General features: G+C 45.9%; 1 protein-coding gene across 2 annotated transcripts in view; it reads left to right on the forward strand.

Moving 5' to 3' along the window:
* The window catches only part of LDB3 (LIM domain binding 3), a 432,694-nt gene that overhangs the window by 191,390 nt on the left and 216,756 nt on the right, over window positions 1-24,548 (forward strand). For both annotated transcript variants that reach the window (XM_078643294.1, XM_078643293.1), the window contains exon 4: window positions 3,456-3,531. In XM_078643294.1, coding sequence (XP_078499420.1) covers window positions 3,456-3,531 — 76 coding nt within the window. The remainder of the gene's footprint in view (window positions 1-3,455; window positions 3,532-24,548) is intronic.

Here is a 24,548-nt window from a genome sequence, read left to right on the forward strand (position 1 = left end):
CCGCATCTGTCAGACATAATTCACCCGGACTAGTCGGGGTTTATGCCCCGCCGTAATACGGCAATCAATCTGAGACGACTATTTGGTGTAATGGAACGTAGGTCGATCATAGCAGAGGACGCCGCCATACTCTCTTTAGACGCGCGAATGGCATTTGACTTGGCGGAGTGGCCTTTCCTTTTTGCGGTCCTCCAGCATATGGGTTTTGGACCAAGATTCTGTGCGTGGATCCGCTTACTATATATGCGACCAGTAGCACAGGTGGTGGTTAATGGCCATCTCTCGAAAGAGTTCCCACTGGGTAGAGGGACAAGATAGGGATGTCCGCTGTCACCTCTGCTTTTTGCAACAGTACTAGAGCCTCTTGCGGCGTGGATTAGGCAGGACTTTACGATACATAATACATACAATTTGAAAAGATGTGATGCTTAGACCTAAATACTCTTTTGCAATTCGTCCCTTATCATAGTAACTGCACATTTGGGTCATTTAGTACTCTAAAGCAGTTTTCGTGAGAACGTGCTGCTCCATGTTCGCATATTTTTCTTTCCTTCACCTATATTCCTCAGCAATATGTTTGCCTTTGCTTCCATGCCGCTACTTTCTGTGCTGCCGCACAGATATTGTAGAGCTACAAGACAACAATAGTGGCAGGTGCACGCTGCAAAAACAAAAAATAACAATAATGTGGCTATGGCATGGTGTTTCACCTCAGTGTGCCGGTGTCCATAACATTCTGAGTCTACCTCAGCGCACGTGGATTCACTGCAGTCATTCATGGGGTACATTCATGGGGTATGTCTGCCACAGTGTGTCAAAGCAAGCATACATTTATGTCGCCACTGCGTGTCGGCTGTACCTAAGGTAATGTTTTATGAACATAAAAGGGTGTACATTGATTCCTGTTTCATTACAGTGTATCCGGAGTGTCCTATATACATCCTTTCATGTTTCATTAGTGTATCAGAGTGCACACGAGGTCATGTTTGATTACATCATATCAGAGTGGACCATTTATATTATATGTTTCATTAGCCTGTTATAGTGCACATGGGATCCTGTTTAATTACAGTGGGTCAGGGTGTACTTAAGAGCACATTGCAGGCTGTCACAGTTACTAGGTCTTGTTTCATTACAGTGCCTCGGGGTGTACCTAGGGGAGAGTTTCATTGTGCTAGGTTCACATCAGGTTGTGTTTGATTTCAGTGTGTCAGGGTGTACATAAGGTCATGTTTCATTAGCAAGCAAGGCTGTATGAGATCTTTTTTCACTACAGTGTAGCAGTGTTTTTGTTTGGCGTGGGTTGATGAGTGCAAGCATGTGTATTTGTGGAAACTGTTCACTGTTCTTGTGCGTATGTCCTCGATACACGTATCATAGGTACATGCGTTAGAGGTGGTGGATGCATGTTACCATTAGTGCAGTGTTGACCCAGTACGGTTTCTCTAAACAATGACGAGGGCCCTAAAATGTTACTGAAGAAAAATAGCGCTTCGGATACCTCTTCTTTTCCCCAATCCCATCCCTCTGGCCTTTGCATGTGCCATCTAAGGATTTAAACCACTCACGCATTCTTAAGAAATAGTGCCAAGGGCTACTCAATATCCCAACTTGCAGACGTTGGACTAGTTGGTTGATAATTGCAGATGTTTCTGACAACAACTGAGGGTGCAGTAGATTTCGAACAGATACTGCACAGGGCTGATGTATCAATCAACATTTCAGAGGCCAGAACACTCTGGGTCTTTTATAAACCGAACGTATCTGATTCTTGAGCTACAAGACTGAATCAGTACTTCATGTACTCAACAAAAACACTTGTGAGCCAGAAATTAATCGTCCAAACCCGTGCTCAGTGACCTTGTCAACGTGTGGATTGTATGTGGCGGAATCATTGGCATCTTTGCTGTGATGAGCATCGAGTCGCTGTTTGTCTGCGATATTGCGCCTGTCATGTTTGCTTTAGCTATTAAACTAAAATGGGATTTCCGTGGACTCCCAGTCATCATGTCCTTTCGGTGGAGACTGTAATTAGTTTCGTTCCTTTCCATCTCCCTTTTATGGCCTGTGGTCTAAATGTTCACGTTGGCAGATGCAATAAGTGACACTTCCACAGGCAGCTCAGCTGTCTTTTACACCCTCGTAGCTGCAAAGATACATCATGGCCTGAATGTAAAGGTAGACACTGGGGAGAGGAAATGCTCACCCTTTCATCACCCTGAACGTGATGAAATGCGCACCACTGGGCTGTGTTCACACCTAGTGCCAGATCGCATACATTGACCCAGTGTCAAGCAAAGGGGCTTTTAAAGCACTGTTGTAACGGGGGGGGTTATAGCCCAATTAATTGTCTTTTATTGACTGTCTTTGGAGAAATTACCACGGCTGAATATACGCAAATGCATCGGAGCAGCTCTCTCTGTCTCTGGCTCTATTTTTCTTTCTCTCAAGTACACAGCCATAGGCGCTGGCACATTAAACCTCACTGCTATCTTCCAGGCAAACTTTGATGTCTAGTGCAAGTCTGTATTTTGCTTATTGTTAACACTGTTAACGTGGTTAACACGTGTCTCAAAAGAGAGCTACTCCAATTGTTTTTATTTCCGACATATTTTTCTTTCTCATGTGGCCTACTAAAAAGTTGAATGAGAAGGGAGACAGACTGTATGGATTTTGTTATGCGAAATTAGTTGTTTTTGCCGTTACCATTGGTTTTTAATATAAATCATAATGCATGTGCACCAAAGTGGTCTCAATTTTGTCATTTACGGGATTGCATGAATAAATCTCCACGCACTGGCTATTAATCAAGTATGATTGCTTAAATTATGAACTCACCGACTTTATTCAGTGCGTCGAACCCCAGCTTTACACCACCATATTTCTTTTTTTGTCTTAACCCATCCATGTATATGGTAAACGATTAAACATTCAAAATGGCACAGAAAACCCCTCCTTCAAATGTTAACTCGGTGAAAACCGTGCAACATCTAGCAACAACAGACTTACAGAGGTGTCTGACAGTGTCATGAATAAAACATGCACGGTTCTCTTAAGCAGGTTATCTAATATTTGGTTCAGAAAAACAACTAATGTAGCCCCTAATGAGGGCAGATTATCTTATTTTATCTATTTAAAAAATCTTAAATGAATTGTCCATCGAATTCAAAGTTGCTGCTTACCAAATATGTGTCAGTGCGTTTTGTTTCACAAGGTAGTCACACAATTCTTAGAGCTCTTCTCCAGGGCCAACACGGTGTTTCTGTGTCAGGACACAGTTTCCAGTATTAATGATAACTTTAAATTGAATGATCAATTTATTTAAGATAAGGAATTTTTACAGTGCGCATTCCTGTAAACTTGATCAATAGTCCTCTATTTCGACTAAGCGAGTTTTGAAATCTGTCCTAAAGTTGTGTTCATCGCTAATGCCTATCTCTTTGGATTTATTTTAGGTCCAAACGTCCACCTCCCGTCCCAACAGCCACCCCTCGCGTCGACTCTCCTATGCCAATGATCCCCCATCAGAAGGTACGTGGCCATGTGCTCCTTGGATGCTGGGGAGGGGAGCTGTGGGACTCTTTCTCTTTTAGAGCTTCAACATTGTGTTATATTGAAACAATTATTGTTCTATGATGCACCAATTGAATCTGCTTCCCTATCTTAGCTATCAATAACGTGTTTTTGTATCTTTGTCTCATAAAGCTGCACAGATGCTATTATTTGTTTAGAATATAATCTCCCACCTCTGAGTGCTACATTTTCAATCAGATGTATCTCTTACAAAAAAACATATTCAGCACATCATTGCATGTGCTCTCACTGCCAATAACTGCAGATTAGAAGAGGAAGTCATATGGGGTAATGAGTAAGATCGCACACAGTGGAAACAGACACCCCATGACACACTGGTCCTCCTACAGATGGTGTTTGCTTGACTCAGGGAAAAATTAAGTTGATGGTTAGAACACTTGCAAAAGTCTGTGCAAGGCCAAGCAAGATGGCCGAACAGACGTGATCCGTGCCAGATCCATCACCAGCCCGTAGTCGAGGGTGATTTCTGAGCCCCAAAGTAGTAAAAAAAAACTACTGGCATGGGTCTCTAAAGGATTGGCGAGTTAAGGAAGCCGAGCAAGATTTACTGTTGGGCGGTTAATCGGGAGAAAATCGCTGGAGGAAGTGAGGCAGAGGCACGAGACAAAATGGCGCCGTCCCGCCAGGAATACTGAGACAGAAATTCAGAAGGGCAGGCGGGAGGTACGGGGAAAGAGCTTCCAACAGCAGCCCCTAAGCAGAAAGTGAACAAACTGTTTTACACCCATGGAGAGGCGAGCGGCAGTGAGAACGGGTGCCAGAGGACAAATGCGGACATCTGCATAATCCCGGAATGAGATGGCGGGGGTGAGGTGAGCTGGGGGCCCCAGCAAAGCTATAATTACTTCTGACCCCCATATTCAGTAAGAGGAGACATTGGGATGCAAACGGGCTACTCAGAAGGCGGCGAAATGATCCCCCCCGTCTCGCCTGACTCAAATATGGCAGACGGCAGTCCCACTAAGCTTAAAATATAGGGGAAACTGTGGGAGGAGCCTGAGGGCACAGTAGTCGCAGGTGGGGCACTCAACAAGCACATAGCGGACCTAGAAGTGAGGGTCCAATGCATAGAGACGCCAGGGATACATAACCTTGCCTGACCCTAAGATGGCCACCACTATGGCCAAACCCCACGATGAGTCACTTATTCTACCTCACTGAGGGGGCCCTAGATAAACACCGGGAATGCTGGAAAAGACACGCAGAAAAGCATAGATGTGGAGCCTGTGAACAATTAATGAACAGGGGAGCTGTGGAATCCCTCAGGTACGGCAGAGACCTAAAGTATTGAGCTACTTTGCGCCCACAGAAAAGAAACAGGTGCAGGAGCGAGAGAGTGCAGAATGCAGCATGGCACTGACCAAGGAGGAATTACTGGCGTCCCTGAAAGATTTTAAGATTGAGTTGCTCACAGAACTAAAAGGCGATCTCCAGGCCTCTTTGGATCAGCTGAAAGCAGACGGATCAGAGAGAATGACCTCTGCAACAAGATGTGGACTTTATAGGAACACGATTGATGGAGATGGAGGCCCACACTCAGGATCTTGACAAAAGAGTAATGGACACGAGCGACAAGGTACAGCTCCTACAATCACAACTCCAACTGGCCCTATTAAAGAACAAAACCTGGAAAACAGGTCCAGGAGAGACATACGCATTAGGGACTTGGAGGAGGGGGCAAGGGGTCCCGATCTGCAGGCTTTTATTGAGGGCCTATTTCCTAAGATCCTTCGGCCAAAACAAATGAAGATCAAAACAGAAAGAGCACACAGGGTCGGCCCAGCAGCTCCTGGTGAAAGACGTCGCACTCGGGACATTTTGGTCAAACTCCATTCGTTTAAGGTCAAATAAGCCATACTACAGGAATCCAGAAAGAAAGAACCAATCTCCTTCTAAGGCTTTCACTGTTCTCCTTTTCAAGACCCGCCGCATTCAACTCTCCAAAGATAATAATCCTTCAGACCACGTACAGAAAAGCTGCGAGCGGATCAAGTGAGATATCGATAGATATACCCATTCGGCTGGCCTTCGATTTTCAGAACAAACAGCGCCATGTCACAGAGCTTGGGGAAGGCCTGGAGATGTTGGGACTACCGGTGCCAGCGGAAGAAGCCACCAACTCACAGGCGGGAACAGGAGAACATCCTCAATCGTAAGCAACACACTGGAAATCGATTACCAAGGGATGCCAAACCAAGACCTGATCCAAGAAGACGAAAGGAGGCCGGACTAGCCGAAGGCAGGACTAAAGGATAGGATGCCAGGGTCAAAAGAGGTCAGTAGGGCGATTTGTATCAACTGCGACACAACTCAAGATTGGGAAAAGGGACAGGAGTAATTTATCTACACACTTCCAAGAGGATCCACCGGAAAATGTAGGAGGTTTTTAACATTGACTATCATATTGCTAAGCTGTAAGAGCTATAAGGACAGCGAGGTGATGGGCTTGGGCTGAGACCCCAGCTAAACGCCCGCAACCTGGAGTGAAATTACAGCAGGAGACCTTGTGGTCTCGCTATCCAGGTTTATTTTTTCTAATTGTTGTGCTAATATTTCAAATGTGGTTTTTTTTAGGGTGGTGGTGGAGAAGCAGGGACCGGGAAGAGCTTGTGGCACTGTAATGCAGTAATGAAGGATGTGAGAGTAGAAAGGAAATGTGGTGAGAAAAGGCTAGTCTACGGCACCAGAGGACAGCGGGACTCGAGGGAATACAGCAAGCGAGGGGGGTGGGTTGCCCAGTGCAATGATAGCGATTACTCCATGGAATGTAAAGGGCTTTAATTCTCCTCTTAAACGCCAAAAGATCTGGAAATACCTAGTAGAACACAAGTTTGATGTTGTGGCTCTTCAGGAGACACATCTTAAGAAAGCTGAAGAACTGAGGCTAAGACACAAAAACTACTCACTGCTGTACAGATCATCCGCCATAACAAAACATAACGGGGTAGCATTAATGTTCCATAACAGCATCAAATTCCAACCAGAAGGTATAAAGACAGATAAGTAGGGCCCGGTGGTAATGGTAAAGGGGAAGCTCAGGCGGAGAACTGTCACCTTTGTCTCGGCAAATGTCCCCAATACTGGTAAAGCAACATTTGTGAATTCTCCACTGACTATGGTGGGGGCTTCGCCGAAGGCCAAATAATTCTGATGGGGAAATGTAATCTTACTTGGCATTCTAAAGACAATAGTTCCCACCTCCATAGGTGTACAGGAGGTAGCTTCCCTAAATCTTTAAAACATGCATTCCACAATTTGGGGCTCTTCGATGCATGGAGATCTCTCAACCCAACCGCAAAAGACTACATATTTTTCACATGCCCATCAAACATATTCTAGACTAGACTACATTTTTATGTCCCAGGAGTTACAGTGATTTCTACATGGGGCTAAGCTTCTTCCCATCTTATCATATTGCAGCCCTGTCAAGGTGGGCCTACACTGGGGGGGGGACAACACAGGGGTACCCGAGATGGTATTTTCCCGCCGTGCTGACACAGGACAGATTATTATGGGACGAGTTGCGGGTTGCGATTAAAGAGTATTTTCAGATAAATGACCCCAGTGACACGTCACCCCAAAATAATTGGGACGCTTTCAAAACCTTAATACGGGGGACATGTATTGCGTTGGTCTCGGAGCTGAATAAAGAAAGAGCAAAGGAAAGGGTAGAATTAGAGGCCGCCCTGACCCAGACAGAGAGCGACTATAAAAAAAACACATGCATACTCTAAAAATCCAGATGAGTGCACTAAAAGGGAAACTCAGTGCAATATATAATAACATAGTTAAATTCACACTCTTGCAATTACGCCGCAATGCATACGCGTAAGGAAACAAGGTAGCCACCCACCTGGCGCAACATCTTAGGGAAAAGAGGGTGCAGGAATATATTGGGGGAATAAACGAAGGCGATGGGGAGACATAATTAGACGATCTGAGTAAGGCTAATATTTTTGGTACCTCTATCAAGACCTATAGAGGGCTACCTCCACTCATACCAAGGCCCAGAAAGAATAATTGGCCACACATGCACTCCCAAAACTCTCAGGCACTTGGAAAGATCAGTTAGATGCCCCAATTTCTGAGGACGAGGTGAAACAAATGATCTGGGCACTAAAGCCTCACAAATCACCAGGGACGGGCAGACTGGCAGCACTTTTCTATAAGACATATGCACCGGAACTAATACCCCATCTAATGGCCTTATTTAATAACATAGCGACGGGACATGAGGTGACACCACCTATGGCATAGGCGCTAATCACAGTGAAACCAAAGCCCAGGAAGAATCCACAACAATGCGCCTTGTAGAGGCCGATCGTCCCCCTGAATCTAGACGCCAAACTCTATTCCTCCATCTTGGCGTCATGCTTAGAGAACTTAATGCCCGATATTATCCACCCGGACCAATCTGGTTTCATAAAAGGGAGACAGACACACGATAATATTCACAGAACACTGCATCTTATAGAAATGCAACTAAGTTTAAAATCCCAGTGATAGTAGTGGGGTCGGACGTAGAAAAGACCTTTGATAGAGTGGACTGGCACTTTCTGTTTCTCACTCTAGAACTCTTTGGCTTCGGAGACAAGTTTTTGAACATTATTAAAGCTAACTACAGGAGCCCACGCTCTAGAGGCCAGGTCAACGGAGAAAGCTCGAGCTTCTTCAAACTAGGCCGTGGAACACAGCAGGGATGCCCTTTATCCCCCCCTGCTGTTTGCTCTGAGCACTGAGCCGCTGGTGGCTTGCCTCAGAGAAGCACAAGGTTTCGCTATTTGCGGATTACGTCTTGTTGACTCTCACATCGCCTACAACGTCACTGAGGACATTGCAGGAGGAGCTAAAAAACTTTGAGGCGGTAGCCGGCTTTCGAGTCAATCTGTCTAAGTCATCGGTGTTAAACCTCACACTACCGGAGGGGGAGAGGATGCAGATTTAGGGAGAGTCCCCACTCAGATTGGCTAAACACAGTCAACATACTTGGGCATCCAGATCACCCCACGTATAGAGGGGTTGTTCAAGATGAATTTTCCACCCTTACTTACTAAGATACAACAGGATCTGAAGTGATGGAAACCATTGTTAATAGCTTGGCTAGGACAGATACACGCAGTCAAAATGCCTGTTCCAAGCGCTCCAGATAGGCCTGGAAAAAGATTTCCTATCCGGGGTCCGCTTCATGATACGACGTTACATCTAGAAAGACGGTAGAGCTCGCCTACCCTTTCATGTTTATAGGGGGCCAGGATCTGAAGGGGTAAGCGGCGCACCCAGACCTCGGGCTATACAACAAGGCAGCACAACTGAGAGTGGTGGCAGAATGGTCCATAAGAGAGTCGGACAAACACTGGCTTCACATGGATCACGCCATTGTGGGTAGGACAATTTGGGACGTCCTTTGGAAACCCAAAAAAGACAGGCCCCCCAATGATTACTTAAGCACCCCACCCAGACTCCTCTCAAGACTTGGGATGAAGTGACCCAGAGCCTGGGATGGACTTCTTTTCCTTCCCCAAACACACCTATAAACTTCAACCCAGACTTTCCTCAGGCACTATAGGTGAGCCCTTTTGATGCTTGAAGGGAGGGGAGGATGCCTGGTTCTTTCGACCTATTTCACAACCATGACATCCTTACCTTTGAAAATTGCCTGCAAGACTTTCAGATCCCACCCACTAAACACTTTCATTATCTTCAACTTAAGCATTGGGCACTCCACCCATCAGTTAGGGAGGCGGCAACTAGAGATTTGACACCAATAGAAACTTTCGCTAGAAGGGCGAGCTCCTCGAGGGGCACTATTTCCTTTCTATATAACCTCTGGTTTCCACAACAAATGTGCCGCGACCGCGATACATGCACTCCTGGGAGCAGACCCTGGGAAGGGAGGTGATGGAGGGGGAATGGAAACACCTATGGTACGATATCACCAAGAACCACTCACTTGAACTAAGGGATGGTCACTACAAAACATTATTCGATTAGTACCTTTTCCCTACCAAACTCAGAAGGATCTTTCCCCTCACCTCAGACCTTTGCTGGAGGGGATGCAGCCTGCAGGGGGGCTTCCGCCATATCTGGTGGGACTACCCAATTATTAAGCCATTATGAGAGGAGATTCTGGTCCAAATTAAAGACATTCTGGGGTATCCCGTGCCAAGTTCTATAGATGCAATTCTCCTGGGACTAAGGGACACCTTGCTGGAGCATCAAACTAGGGCTGATAAAGCAATTATGTGGGCAATAGGTGCAGCCAAGAAGGCCATAGCAGCCATTTGGAAGACAGAGGCACCAGTGTTGGCACAATGGCATTCACACCTGTGGAGAAACTCACAATAGAGAGGATGTCAGATATCTTAAGAGATGAGTTTAAGAACTTTGGGTATAAATGGGGCCCCTTGGTATCTTATCTTACAAAGGGCCTCTGGCTGGTGGTGTGCCCACCCACATTGAGAGGACTACACTTATTTCAGTTTTAGGATCCGTAGAGGGGTGATCTCAGAGTGCACTCTCCAACTAAAGGAAGGGAACAGCCTAGAGGGGCCACATGAGAAGAATCCACTCCACATGTTGGGGTAGAGCAGTAAGCAGGGACTAGACAGGTATTGCTTCTCTACCACGGGGGGGGGGTGTAGGGAGGGGGTTTTGACAGTTGTAAAAAGGTAATTTCAATGAGACATTGGCTTGCTTTACGTAACAGTTGGCGATAATTCCAGCACTCTAAGATACTGTGAATGATTTAGCAGGGGGTGGCTTGCGGGACTATCTATTTGGCGCCATGCCTTGATTGTATGGAAATGGAAAAAAGTTCTATCAATAAACAGAAGTTTGACAAAAAAAAGTCTTTGCAGACGGCAGTCACTCTGGGTGCATTCCAGTCCTTCTTTCTTTCACTATGGCACTTCAGACAGAGAACAGTCATTTGTAAGTCAGCATTGGTCCTGCTTTAATAGAACTAGTCCATCTTAAAGTGGTTGGCCAGATCCCTTCCAAATGGGAACACAAACAGCTCCAGTCCAGCTTTGGCCTCCTCATTAAGGTATACCATGAGTCATGGGGCACAGCGAGCATGGACATAGGGTTTTTGTGATAATCTATCTGACTCAAATGGACCTTACCATCACTGTGACGACTGGTCCAGTTACCATATTTTAATTCGTACTTGCACCCTCTTACCACCAAAAAATCAAAAGGTGGTTAATACATCCTATTGGACCCTCGTCTTTTTCATCCAGAATGCCTCTCTTTCATTGTAATTCCCAAAATTGAAAATGCAGAGTGCTAGAAATTGATTTTCTGGTTGGCTAGTGTATGCAACTAAGCCAGGCAGAATCCACCACTCTAGTCAGTATAAGGACATTGCACATCTAAAATAACCCCTGCTCACCTCATTAGTAGCTTGGCATGAGCAGTCAGGGTTATCTCATAGGCAGTGTGTAAAGCATTTGCATATAGAAAACAGTAATACAGTGAAAACACTACAAAAGGACACCACACCAGTTTTAGAAAAATGTCCAATTTTATCTGTGTAAAATAAGACCAGAACGATAAAAATCCAACTTACAGTAATCCACAATACCAATAAAGCAAAATTAGACTTTATGTACAGTTCCCTGAAGTCAATAGCTCCATCTGTCGATATCACGGTGTCGTGAACAAACAAACCCAACAGTTCCAGCTAGTCGCAGCATCGCAGGCCAGCTACGGTGTCGAGAAGACCCGTAAAACAGTACCTTTGGACCTTAAAGTGAACACCGGAGGAGCGGTATCGACAGACGTATGTACCAGAACTCGGTCCCGGAGTCGGCAGGCCCTTGAAGTCACACGCGTAGCATGTTGAATTCCTTGAGTTTGAAGTCAGGAGTGCAGGAGTCAGCAGGCGTCAGCAGGCATCAGGGCTGCGGGGCGAGACGAGGCAATGTGGCGTACGGGCCCATAGGTCACAGTGCATGTAGCGGTGTCAGTTGACGAACTGGAGTCGATGATGCTGGCTTCAGTGGGCCATGGCTGCGCTGTGGGACAAGGGGATGGTTTGTGTAACCTACAAGCGGTGCCCTCAAACCAAAGTGCAAGCAGCGGCATCAATGTCACCTTGGAGCGGCTTAGCCGGTGAGACCACAGCTTTGGCGTGAAGTGGGACAGTGCTATGTGTTCTCCATGAGTGATGCCCACCATCACGATGCAGGCACCGGTGTCGGTGACAGCGTCAGGGACACCAAGGCTGCGGTGTGGAGCAAGGCGGTGTGGAGTCCACAGGTCATAGTGCAAGCAGGGGCTCGGTGGTGGAGTCAGGCACCGTCGTTGGTGAGACCAGGGTTGTGGTGAGAAAGTGCTGCACTGTCCTCTGTGGTACCTTCAGGTCACGGAGCCGGCAGCAGCATTGTTGGGTTAACTTTTTCCTCTGTGGCAGCTGAAACATCCAGTCCCAGAAGCCGGTACAGAGAAGAAGTTGAAGTTTTTGATTTCTTTGAGACTTCCAACAGAAGGCTAGCTCTACATCAAGCCCCTGGAGATACTTAGAATGCAGAAAGAACAGCCCAGTCCTTTCCCTGCCCAACACAGAAGCAGCAACTGCAGGTCTACCCAGTAAAACACACAGCAAAGTGGTAGTCTCTCCTCACAGCTCTTCTTCCTTGCAGGTTCCTTAGTACAGCAGGGACCTAAAGTTCTGGGGTCAGGGCCCCAATATTCATACCACATTTCACTTTGAAGTTGGCACAAACAAAGCTCCACTGGCATTCATCATCTAGTTCTGCCTGGCTACGGCCAGGTTCACTCCAGAGGGTGGATACAGCATTGTGGAAGACAGACACATTCCAACATTCCATTCAGGTGAAAGCAACAACTCCTCCCACTACTCTAAATGCAGCTAGGTCTATTTAGCCTGGCTATGAGTCACCCAGAAAAGACAAGACACACCTCTACACCCCCCCCCGGTGTCTGTCTAGTGTGAACTCACAAAACAGCCTCTGTCAGTCTAAGGCCCAGACAGCAAATAAACAAATGGTAGAGGCACATAGATGGTTAGACAAGAAAATACCCAGTTTCTAAAAGTGGTATTTTCAAACACACAATATCAAAACCATCTTTACTCAAAGATGTATTTTTAAATCCTGAGTTCAGGAAGCCTAAACTCAATTTCTCCATTGTGTCCCAATGAAAAGCTATGCTTGTAAGATGTTACAAAGCAACTCCCATATCAGCCTATGGGGCAGATAGGTAGCCTTCCAATAGTGAAAAAATGAAATTCACAGTCTTTCACTATCAGGGGATGTAAAACACACCAGTACATGTCCTACCTTTCACAGAATAGCAGTGATAAAGAGTCCTAAAACCAACAAAAACAAGGTCAAAAACAAGAGAGCAAAAAGCAAAAAGTCTGGTGGTGAACTCGCTGAAGAAGCCAAGTCTAACACCAAGTCTTCTTTATTCTTCTGTGGTGGAACACTTTCATTGAGACTGGGAAACTGATTAAGACCTTAGTGCTCTGACATGGATAACTAAACGTCTAAACATAGTGAGGCTGAGTAGTAGACATATCAAGAGCCTCTTGTTCAGCAGTGTTTGACCACCATCCGGCACATTCACATATGCATTTCCTGAATCCTGTATAGTTTTGTAGTTTTATAAGGCATGAATCTGACCCCCAAAAGGTGTCAGAGCAATGTACTCATGTGTAACTTAACTTCAGGAGTCAAATTGTAAAGCATTATATTACTAACAAGATTTATTATTCAGTGGACATTGCACATGAAACAATAATATTTGGAGAGACATTATCCAAACAAATCTCAAAACCATAACAGTCAGCTGCTTTGACAACATGTGTTTCTTCTCAGCGATTGTTGCTGAGTGCATGCTGCTATGTGAAATGAGGATTACTGTAGACTTTTACACACAAAAAAAATCTATGTGGTCTACTGAAGAAGTAATTGAGTAGCTCCAAGAAGACCAATATAGTGGGGGCCCTCGAACTGGAGAAAAGAAGCCTGCATTGTTAAAGATGAGAGTTCCTTTCTGAAGTAGAGAGACAGTGCTTATTTTGTAAAAATATATAAATAATTGGTGCTAGTCTCTGAAATATTTCTTAGGACTCCTACACCAAGTATGCAACTTATCCTCTGTCTCTAATATACCCCCCGGGCTCTATTATCTGCTCTGGCCCTACTGCTGAGCAAACAGGGGGTGTGGGCTAGGAAGGCAGGCCTTTTATTCTGTACTCATTAAAAATAGCATGTCCCACCTAGAGTTGCAGCAATACTATCTTTCCAGGACCTCAGACGGCCTGTGACAGCTGCGTGTATGTTAGTTATACAATCAACCTTGCTGACGAGCAGCATGGACACTGTCCACAAATTTAGAGTTGGTGTTGAGGGAGAGCAGCAGTCTTATTTGTCCCATTCTCTATTGTGGAAATTAAAGGAGCCATGCCATTATGCTGCATGATGAGGGAGGATCACTGATTGGGCTGCCCTTCTACTACGGGCCGCTGTGCAATTAAATAAGAACTGATCCAAGTGCCTTCCACTGCTCTGTAAATTAAACTAGCAGCAGACTGGAATTGGGACTTTTCGAGGCAGTAAAGTGTCCCCGTCTCATGAAATAGGAGCTGTTGTTCTAAAACATCATCAACCAACGACATAAATAAAGTACTGCAGAAAGTGAAACTTGATGAGAGGAGTAGTCTGATAAATCTCCCATTGCTTCTGCTAATTCTAGATAAGAACCCAGCCTTCAGTGGCGGCTCCTCCGCAAATGCAGAGGAGTGTGGCCCCCCTGCTTTTTAGCAGTGAAATAAATGAAAAATAAAATGATAATAGCTCCAGTTATTATCATTGTATTTGTCCTACTTCCCGCAGCTTTGCGGGGCTGCTCTGCTCACAGAGCAGGGCAGGGGAGGAGTGGTAGTACTGAAAGGGCGAGATTTTGATCGATACCTTATATCTATTGATCCAAACCTCGATCTGGTCGACTGAACCTTTATTGCCTGTCTTGGAAGGAAACAGTACACCTATCTGCAAGTTAGTTCACCCAATAAAGGACTCTACTCTTAAAGATCACGGACAACTTCTAGGTTTCAAAAGTTTATTGTAAAGATATAATGAGCTGCAAATACAAGCATCTCAGAATGAGATTCACGAGATACACAGGTCCAATTACATACATGTGCTCTCGAAAAGCCCTCAGACGAGCAACAGAAATCACTAACACAAGTTCTAAAAATAGCAAAGCTATCAGCATAGACGCATATCTCTCCTTCATTTAGGTTGGAGGAAAACAAACACAGGTTAGGCGTCCCTACCCTGTTCTAGATGGTATCCCTACTTAACCAAGTCCCAACCTAACAAAGGTGTCAGCAATGAATGACCCCCAAGGGAAGTCACCCACTCTAAGTCTCTTGGTGAAAACCTAAAGTTCTCCAGTCATGACCCCTCACTGCCTACCCATCCGCTCTCTAAAGGGTCCTCAGGTCTCTGCTCTAACTCCACCCAGGGGTGCTGTCCCTAATACAAAACAGTCAACAACATTTGAGACGCCCCTTGCGAAACGCCTCTCACGTGGTGCAACTTCAGGCTTTTTCCATGATGCTTTGTATTGGGCCTCAGACGTTAGAGTTGACCTTGCTTCTCAGTCTCTTCTCCGGCCCGCTGATACCCCTTAAACATTCCAGAACCCTCCTCCATGTCTGGGCCGTCTACTGAACAGGCCTCTATTCATTCACTTATAATTGGATCCCCCCTTTCCTGTTGCAGACAGATATCTGCCGCCAAGAACCCAACTCTCATAGACTTCTAAAAAGGCTTGCAACATTTCTCAGCCCAGACATGTACGTGTAAATCAATGCTAAAACATTTCAGGCCTACAATATTTCACATTATGATTATAGCATTCAATTTCTTCATTTAATTAAAGCATGTTAAAACTCTTATTCTATTATTTAGAAAACATTACTCTAAATCATGGCCCATTAATGCAATGACCAAAACGTTAAACAATCTGTGTCGTGAAAAGAAACACCTTCCCTTTTAGCTCCAGCTCTGGCCCTGAGGCCTACCACGTTCTGCATTTTATCCCAGACCATCTTATATGTTAACAGCTACACGACATAGATTCAAAATAATCACGTCTACTAAAATCATATAATGTCACGCATTTCTGTATTAATTCCACTTCTACTTAAATCTCTATATTAGCTATACATTTAGAATATAATTTCAGATACTATTAGCACTCATGGCATTTCTCTTCATGAATTATGCTCTCTATAGGTAAGTGTGATGTACTCATATATTTATATCAGTTTGCGCTCTCTCAGTTCCCCCCTTTGATGACCTCTCGGGGTCATCACTAACATTTAAACTGCAGTTATTGCTGGCATTCTCTGCGCTTCCAGAGCTCTCAGGCTCCTGTACTGATTATCTTGTATGGCAGCCAATCTCTGCAACTGTTCTCTTTGGGCCTTTTCTGACCTTCTTGCTCTGTACCATTTGAATACCCTCACCAATCCCCACAATATTATCCCACAGATCAATACTATGATGATAGGCTTTAGGATATACCAAATAAAGCTTTTGCCTAAGGTGGAAAACCACCCTCCAACTGTACTCATTCCGTGGCCCACCTTTTCCCAGACATTTTCTCTACTCAAGTCTTCGATCTCTTTGTGTATATTAGTTATGTTCTTAATAACTTTCTCAAGGGGTTTTGAAAGGTCTGGAATGTAAGTGCAACATTCCTGAACCTTCAAAGCCTTACAGACTCCGCCCTCTTTTGCTAATAAGACATCTAATGCAAGCCGATTTTGAAGAACCATAGCCCTTATCGATTGCATCTCTCCTTCTACCAGCATTAAGGACTGAGCAGTGCTGGCAGACAACCTGTCGACAACTGTTGCCAATCGTCTAATTTTAACATCATTAAGGATTATTCCCAAAAGAGGGAACATAGCTCCAAAGACATCTCCAACCATTTCTGCATCTCCTAAATCTCTCCTTCCCCTCGATGATGTCTGGCCCTCAATGATCAATAAGTCTTGTGCATGATATTTTTTGGGGAAGACAATTGCCAAGTAACATGATCCATACCAGTTGTCAGGTAGTCTCACGTAAGCATTTCTTCCACATACAAAATACACATTTGGAATCACTTGCATTCCCTTCAGGAAATCCTTAGTGTAGTACTCTAAATTAAAAGCATGTTCACAGTCAACTTCACCCACGTATACATTTTCATAATACGTTTTGGCTCGGTGAAGACATAACTTTCCTCTCTGCGCTTTATCTAAAGCTATTGGACCACTACTACCCTTTCTCTTATGTGACTTCTCTTCCTCGGTCCAATCTAATTTCCCTTGTCCTGATTTTTTCAAAATCTTTTGTCTCCTGTAACGATCATCCACCTGCCCTATGAACTTTTTCTCGACTTCTGACACCTTACATGTCAGGTTATTTCTACGGGCATGTGAAGTATCTAAGGTAATCCAAGGAATGAAGAACTTGGCCAATCTGTCTTCACTCTTCCAGTAATCCCATTTATTCATCTGCTTATAATTCGGGACTTCTGGCAACACAGAATCATAATTGGAGAAATAGTATTCAAAACTATCTCTCTCATAAAATATACTAAGCAATAAGCTACATGTAATGCCATATGTCAGAGGGAGGTGATGATATCGAATTCCTTCATCTACAGACGCAGGCAACTGCATGCAGACGTAGCAATCCTTAACCTCCATGGCATCCACGTATTCATACAAAAGTTTAGCATAAGCATTTGACCTAAAGTCTCCTTGGGACTCGTCTACATGTAACCTGCGGGCTTCTGCAGCCAATAACGCTTTCTCTTGAGTGTTTTCCCTTTTCTCACCTGCAACAGTGGGTGTAAGTGTTACTACAGAATTCGCATCAGTTACCTTTACCTCTTCCTCATGTCCCTTTACATAAGAAATTGTTACCACTAAAGCTATTAATATTATCACTCCTACTATTAGTGTACCTATTATACATTTAGCTCTGCGGTTCGGGGTGCCGGCCTCCATTTCGTCAGACAATCTAGCTTTTCCCTTTCTCTTTGCAAAAAAAGTTCTTTTCCTCTCGTTCCTTTACAGTCTCTTTCAATCCTTTTTTGTCTTTAGAATCCACACAGCTGGAGGCTGACAGCCTTTTTCGCAAAAAGTCCTTTCACAGTTCAAAAAGACAACCCTAGCCCTTCTCCATCCACTCAAGGGGTTCCCTAAAATTCTCTGCTTCCTGGGCGCTAGGTAATCTTCTTTCCTTCTGCTTGCTTTATTTACAAAGTCCTTTAACAATCGACTATTAGATTTGTGGTTGCAGCTTCAATAGCATAGTTCAATATTTCCATGCGAAGAGTATGCTCTTCATGTGCTGTTATCGTGGTACCAAAGTCGGGGAATTTCAATTCTGTAAGAAACATGTGTTTTAACTTGCTGAGGCGGGGAGGTCTGGGGAGCACGAATGTTAGTGACCCTTCTTGTTCGACACCGGGTACCAACAGTTGTATTTCCACGGTGATAATGGGCTCAGAACTGGACACCACCACCGCTCGGATCCTCCCTGTCTCCGGTTTCACAGACATTTGTCGCCAGATATGTCCACTCAGGTGTGGAGTATCTTCTGTTAGGCACACGCACTCTTCTTGACCTTCTTCGGTCTGGTGCTTCAGCGCCCTGAGCACCTTCTTCTGGGTCTGAGTCTTCTGATATCGGAGGAAGGGTTGCTTCTGGAGTTGACCTCAGGCTAGAACTTCTTCTTTGTGGCCAATTTGCTTCTCCACGTGCCCTTCTACTCCTTCTCCTTCTGGTCTGTTCTCGCTCTCTTTCAGACCTGTCAGGGTCAGACTCGTACTCCCAGCTGTCTTCTCCTTCTGTAGCGTCTTCTGTTTCGCTGTTGTACTGACCGTCCTCAGCTTGGTCAGACTCGTTCCCTGCTTCCACTGGCACCTCTACAGCTTGGCTAGCCCCCTCTATGGCTTCTTGGTCCTCAGCTGGACGTCCATCCGAGAGAGGAGCTGTTTCCAGAGGTGCTGGAACCCTTTTCGTATGCGACGCGTGTATCCAGTTGGGCAGGCCTCCCACCTTTACAGCTGTACTTGTGATCAGGATGACCTGGTAGGGCCCACGCCAACGAATATCCAAGCAGCTTCTTCTCACATGTTTCTTCACCAGGACCCAGTCCCCAGGATACAGGTCATGGCAAGGGCCCTGGCACGCTGGAACCTCTGCAGCCTGCACCTGAAGGGACACAGAACGCATGGCGTCAGACAGCCCCTTACAATAGTCCAGGATCATATCATCTGTGATATTTAACAGTGCAGTAGCTGGAATAGATGGCAGTCTCATTGCTCTCCCCATTAACACCTCATGTGGTGACAACCCTGTTCTTCTGTCTGGGGTACTACGAAGGCTCATGAGTACCAATGGCAGGGCGTCAGGCCAATTCAGGGTCGTTGAGGAGCAAACTTTCGCTATTCTGGACTTGATCGTGCCATTAATTTGTTCCACGATTCCTGAGGCTTCTGGTCGGTAACTGCAATGGAGCTTTTGGTCTATATTCAGTGCAACACAAATCATCTTCACAAGCTCGCTGTTAAAATGTGTTCCCCTGTCTGATTCCAAAAAGGCCGGCACCCCGAACCGAGGGATAAGTTCTCTAAGCAGTAACTTAGCCACTGTGAGGGTGTCGCACCTACGTGTAGGGTATGCCTCAACCCATCTGGAGAACACACAAACAACCACCAGGACATAGCGGAGGCGGTTGCATCTTGGCATTTCAATGAAATCTATCTGCATTCTGTTGAATGGACCTCCAGACTTTCCTATGTGACTTAGTGCAACTGGTGTTCTTTTCCCTACATTCAGCTGCTGGCAGGTCACACAACGCTGGCACACTGCTTCTGCTGCTATTCTAAACTTAGGATTGTACCAAGTCTGTCTAAACACTCTCAGCATAGCATCTCTCCCTAAGTGTACTGGACCATGTATGAGTCTAGCCATTGGACTCACCATCTCATTGGGCAACACTGCTCTGCCGTCTGCTGAGACCCAAAAATGAGTCTCACCCATTACACATCCTGCCTTTACCCATGTTTCCTTTTCTGAATCAGGAGCATTTTCTTGCATGGTTGACAATTCATCCCAAGTATCAACAGTTTCCAGTATCATGGCTAATTCAGTTCTTACATTTATTCCACCCACATCCACCTCTGTGAAAGAGTAACCTTGTTCTGCGCAATACCGCGCAACTTCATCAGCATATCTATTGCCTTTTGAAACAAAGTCCTCATTTTTGGTATGTGCGATGCACTTTACAACTGCGATACTTGCTGGACATTGCAATGCTTCTAACAACAAGCGCACAAACTCTCCATTGCGAATGGGAGAGCCTGAAGAAGTCATGAACCCTCTTTGAGACCATAACTGCCCGTAATCATGAACTACCCCAAACCCGTATTGGCTGTCGGTGTAAATGGTGACTCGAATTTGATTGCCTGCTAAGCAAGCACGTGTTAGGGCAATAATCTCGGCTACCTGAGCGGAGTGTACTCCTTCCAGGCACCCTGCTTCCACAACTCCTTCAATTGTACAAACAGCATAAGCTGCTCTCAACTGCCCAACTTCGTCTCTTACACATGAGCCATCGACAAAGAAAACTTCATCTGGGTCGGTCAGTGGCTCATCTACGATGTCGGGTCTGGGTTTGGTGCATAGTTCAGTCACATCGAGACAGTCATGGTCTGTATATTCATCATCATCATCAATATCATTTGGAAGTGGCATTAAGGTAGCAGGGTTCAAAACAGAGCATCTCTTGAGGGTCACGTTCTCTGCAGCAAGAATAACTTGCTCATAGCGCGTGAGCCTGCTATTGGTCAGATGCTGTGTTTTGGTCCTGGTCATCAACAGTTCAACAGAATGTGGCACGCACACCTCTAACGGGTGCCCCATGACGATATTTTCACATCTCTCAATGCTGACACCCGTTGCAGCAACGGATTTGAGACATCCGGGCAACGCTGCGGCTACTGGGTCTAAAGTAGCCGAGAAATAAGCAACTGGTCTACGGGCATTCCCATGGATTTGGACCAACACAGACAACGCACAACCTTCTCTCTCACAACAGTAAAGAAAGAATTGTTTATTGTAATCAGGCATTCCCAATGCCGGAGCACGACACAGGTCCTCTCTCAGCTGTAAGAATGCCATCAAACAGTCTTTGTCCCATGGTACTGGATCACTCACCTCTTTGTGCGTCAGTTTTTGCAAGGGCTTTGCTTTCAGTGAAAAGTTCACGATCCACTGTCGGCAATAACCCACCATCCCTAGGAACATCCTGACCTCTCTCTGTGTCTGAGGCGCATTCATTTTCATGATCGCCTCTATCCTATCTGGTGACACTTTTCGTTTGCCTTTCTCAATTCTGTGTCCCAAGTACTGCACTTCTGTCAGGCAGTACTGCAATTTTCCCGGGGACACCTTGTGCCCATTGGCAGCTAGGTGATTTAACAAAGCAATGGAGTCTTCCCTGCAAGCTTCTTCTGTTTCTGACGCCACAAGGAGGTCGTCTATGTACTGGACCAGAACTGACTTCTGGGGCAGCACTAGACTTTCAAGATTTTTCTTCAGAAGCTGGTTAAAGATCGATGGACTCTCTGTATACCCCTGAGGGATACGACACCATGTTAGGACGCGATTTTCCAGCTTAAATGCGAAAAGAAAATGGCTATCTTCGTCCAAAGGGATCGAAAAGAAAGCCTGACAAAGATCTATCACAGTGAACCACTCAGCTTGGAATGGAATCTGAAACAGTATCACTGATGGATTCGGTACCACTGGACAACATGAAACGACTATGTTATTAATCTTTCGAAGGTCCTGCACTATCCGAAATTTCCCATTGGGTTTCTGCAGACCCATAATCGGGGAGTTACATGGACTACCCACGATTTCTTTCAGTATTCCCTGTTTAATCATGGACTCGATCACGGGTTTTATGCCTGCAATCGTTTCTGGAGTCAGTTTATACTGGGGTGTTCTTGGGAACTCAGCATGCGGTTTCACTACAATTTTCACTGGGTCCACCCCTTTGACCAATCCAATCTCTTCCCCAGTGAAATCCCATACCTCTGATGCCACTGTCTCTCTCAAATCCCAGGGAAGCTCGTCTACTGTCAAAGTAGGGTACAGCTCCACACATATTCTTGAGTTTGCAACTTTGAAATCTGCATCATCATCATTAGTCAATACCTCCACTCCCTGGGGTGTACAATATATAGTACAATTCAATTTGCACAACAGGTCTCTTCCTAGCAGACACACAGGGCTTGAATCGCAAACCACAAATTGGTGCTCATCGCTGTACTTCCCTATTTTCACCTGTACCGGTTCTGTCAATTGGCTGGTTATTCTCCTGTTTGCGACCCCTACCACCTGTATGGTCTCTCCAGACATGGGCAGGTCTGGAACTGCAGCTGATCTGATCGTGGATCTAGTGGCTCCTGTGTCCACCAGAAATGTCGTAGGGCACCCTGCTACTTCTGCTTCAACATAGGGTCCCCTCTGATCTACCTCTAGGGCTGCCCCAAGGGTGCAGTCTTCTCTTTCCACTCTCTGTCCGGTTAATGGGTCCACATAATAGCATTCTTCACCTTCCACAAACAGGGGCATTTGTCTATAGGTCTTACCCATACTCCCTACTCGAGGAGGTTGCGGGAACTGGGCTCGGGGAGGAGCCCCCCCCCCTTTGAGCACCTTTCCTTGGTATGGCGTCGCCCCTCTCATAGGTGCGCTCTGAACCTCTTCCTCCTCTATCTCTTGCTCTCCGATCTCCACATTGTAAGGGCACTCGCGTTTCCAATGCCCCAACTCGTTGCACTGGTGGCACCTAGTCGTTTTCTTCAAGGTAGCTATGTCTACTCTGGGTCTAAAGGTAGTACTCTCCTCATTACCCTTGTTCTGACTGTACTGCTTCTTACCTCCTGTACCTGTCCCTTGCTGCTGTTGTTGCGGTCCCCCCTTTCCTGCTGCCTGCAATTGTACCACCATCAGCTTCTCTTTTAGTTTCTTAGCCTTGGAGTCTACCTCATCACAGCAGTACCTGGCATATCTCAGTATTTCATCTAGGGGTCTACTTTGCCAACAAATCGAGTGTTGCTGAATCATCAAACTAATATCCGGTCTCAGTCCCAGGACGAACTTGGACACGAATTGCCCTATGTCCTTTGGATCCATTACATCCAAGCCGCTATACTGTTTAAACGCTTTCAGCAATCTCTCGTAATATTCGTGAACTGTCTCTTTGGGTTCCTGTCTCGTTCTGTCTATTCTGACCCAATCTATGTCTTGCATTGGCACTTTTTCTTTCAGCCAAGTCATCACTCTCTCGAATTTTGCCATCACGATCTCGGACGGCCCATTAGTCCTAGCATCTCTCTCTGGCTCCGTTGTGGGCCACTCAGCGCTAACCTTGCATGCTGTCCACAGATCTCCTGGTACTACAATGTCAAACAGCGTGTTCAGATCTATCCATAGGACTTTTGAGATCTTTACAAACCTCTCGACTTGCTTGTACCACTCCACGGGGCTCTCTCGTAACTTGGGGAAAGATGTGGTAAAAGCAGCTAAATCTCCCCTACTCCAAGGGACATGTACATAGCTCCCATTGGCAACTTCACGCAAAGGGTAAGCTTCTATTCCCTGCTGTCCTGGTGTTATACCAATCATGCTTCTTCTGCCGGTCCCTTTCTTGGACCACCTCTCTTCCCATTTATCTAGTGCCCTCCATGTCCTTATTCCAGTAATCAATTCCCTTATGTGTGTTTTCAGCCCAATCGTTCTCCTCTCATCTAGATCCCGATCTGAGTAATGTAGCCTGTGGTTACCCTGTAATGCTTTGGTTCTTGACAAGTCCACCATATATTTGCCTGCTAGTTCGACTAACTTCTCATGGACTGCTCTCGCCTTTCGTGTGATGTCCTTTGCCATATACAGTATTTCATCCTGTTCATACATTTCCATTCTTTCCAAAGGCAGGGTACCATCTACCATGTCATCCAGATCTGACCTTAAGCTGGAGACATCAAGTCTCTTGGCTTTTATCTCAGCTCGCAATATGTCTTTCGAAGGGGGCTCACTGGTCTCCCTACCATCCCAACTTCGAGCTCTGCGTTTGGGCTCAGGAGAATTAATGGGTGGCCTCCCTTGCTCCCATCTCTCCAGGTCCCATGCTCGGCCATCCAATCTTGGAAGGTGATGGAACACGGGCCTTTTATCCCTACTCTCTCTCTGCCTACTCTCGTCTTCCTCTCTCCTCTCACCGCACATCTCTCTGTTATTTTCCCTCTGGTCGGTACACTCCCTTTGCCTCGTATCGCTCAGTATCCGATACGATCCTTCCTGGTTCCCCATATTCCCTGGGCTGCGCTCATTTCTGTCATCACAGGGACTATGGTGCGACCTCTCACAACTCCCATTCTGTTCTCTGGTGCCAGGCACACAGTGTGGACACTTAAAGCTGTTCCTGTACTCTTGCGCTCTCCTCTCCCCTTCACTGAGTATTGGGCACGCCACCCCTTCACTCCCGGGGCCCCCGTTTTCCAGGTCTGTTCTACCTCCATTCCGGGCCCAATGGGTGACTCCCCTACTCCCTCTACAGTCCCACTCCGGGCTACTCTCCCCAGCCCCGCAGTGAGTTCGTGCTCTGCTGTCCTGACTTTCTCTTTCTGCTTCCGCAGCATTGATGCACTTTTGAGCCTTCACTGCCTCATCCCACTGCTTCATGTACTCATTTAGTTCTTGAAAGGATTTTCGTCCAGATCCCCTCAGATCCATTGGCCATCTGGGGCCCCCAGGATCTCCCCCTGGGTCCCCTGCTGTGTGCATCGGGGTACTCCACTCTCTGGGTATCGGCATCTGACTTGGGGAATTAGTGGTA

This window comes from Lissotriton helveticus, chromosome 5_1 (assembly GCF_964261635.1).
Source record: "Lissotriton helveticus chromosome 5_1, aLisHel1.1, whole genome shotgun sequence".
Lineage (NCBI taxonomy): Eukaryota > Metazoa > Chordata > Amphibia > Caudata > Salamandridae > Lissotriton > Lissotriton helveticus.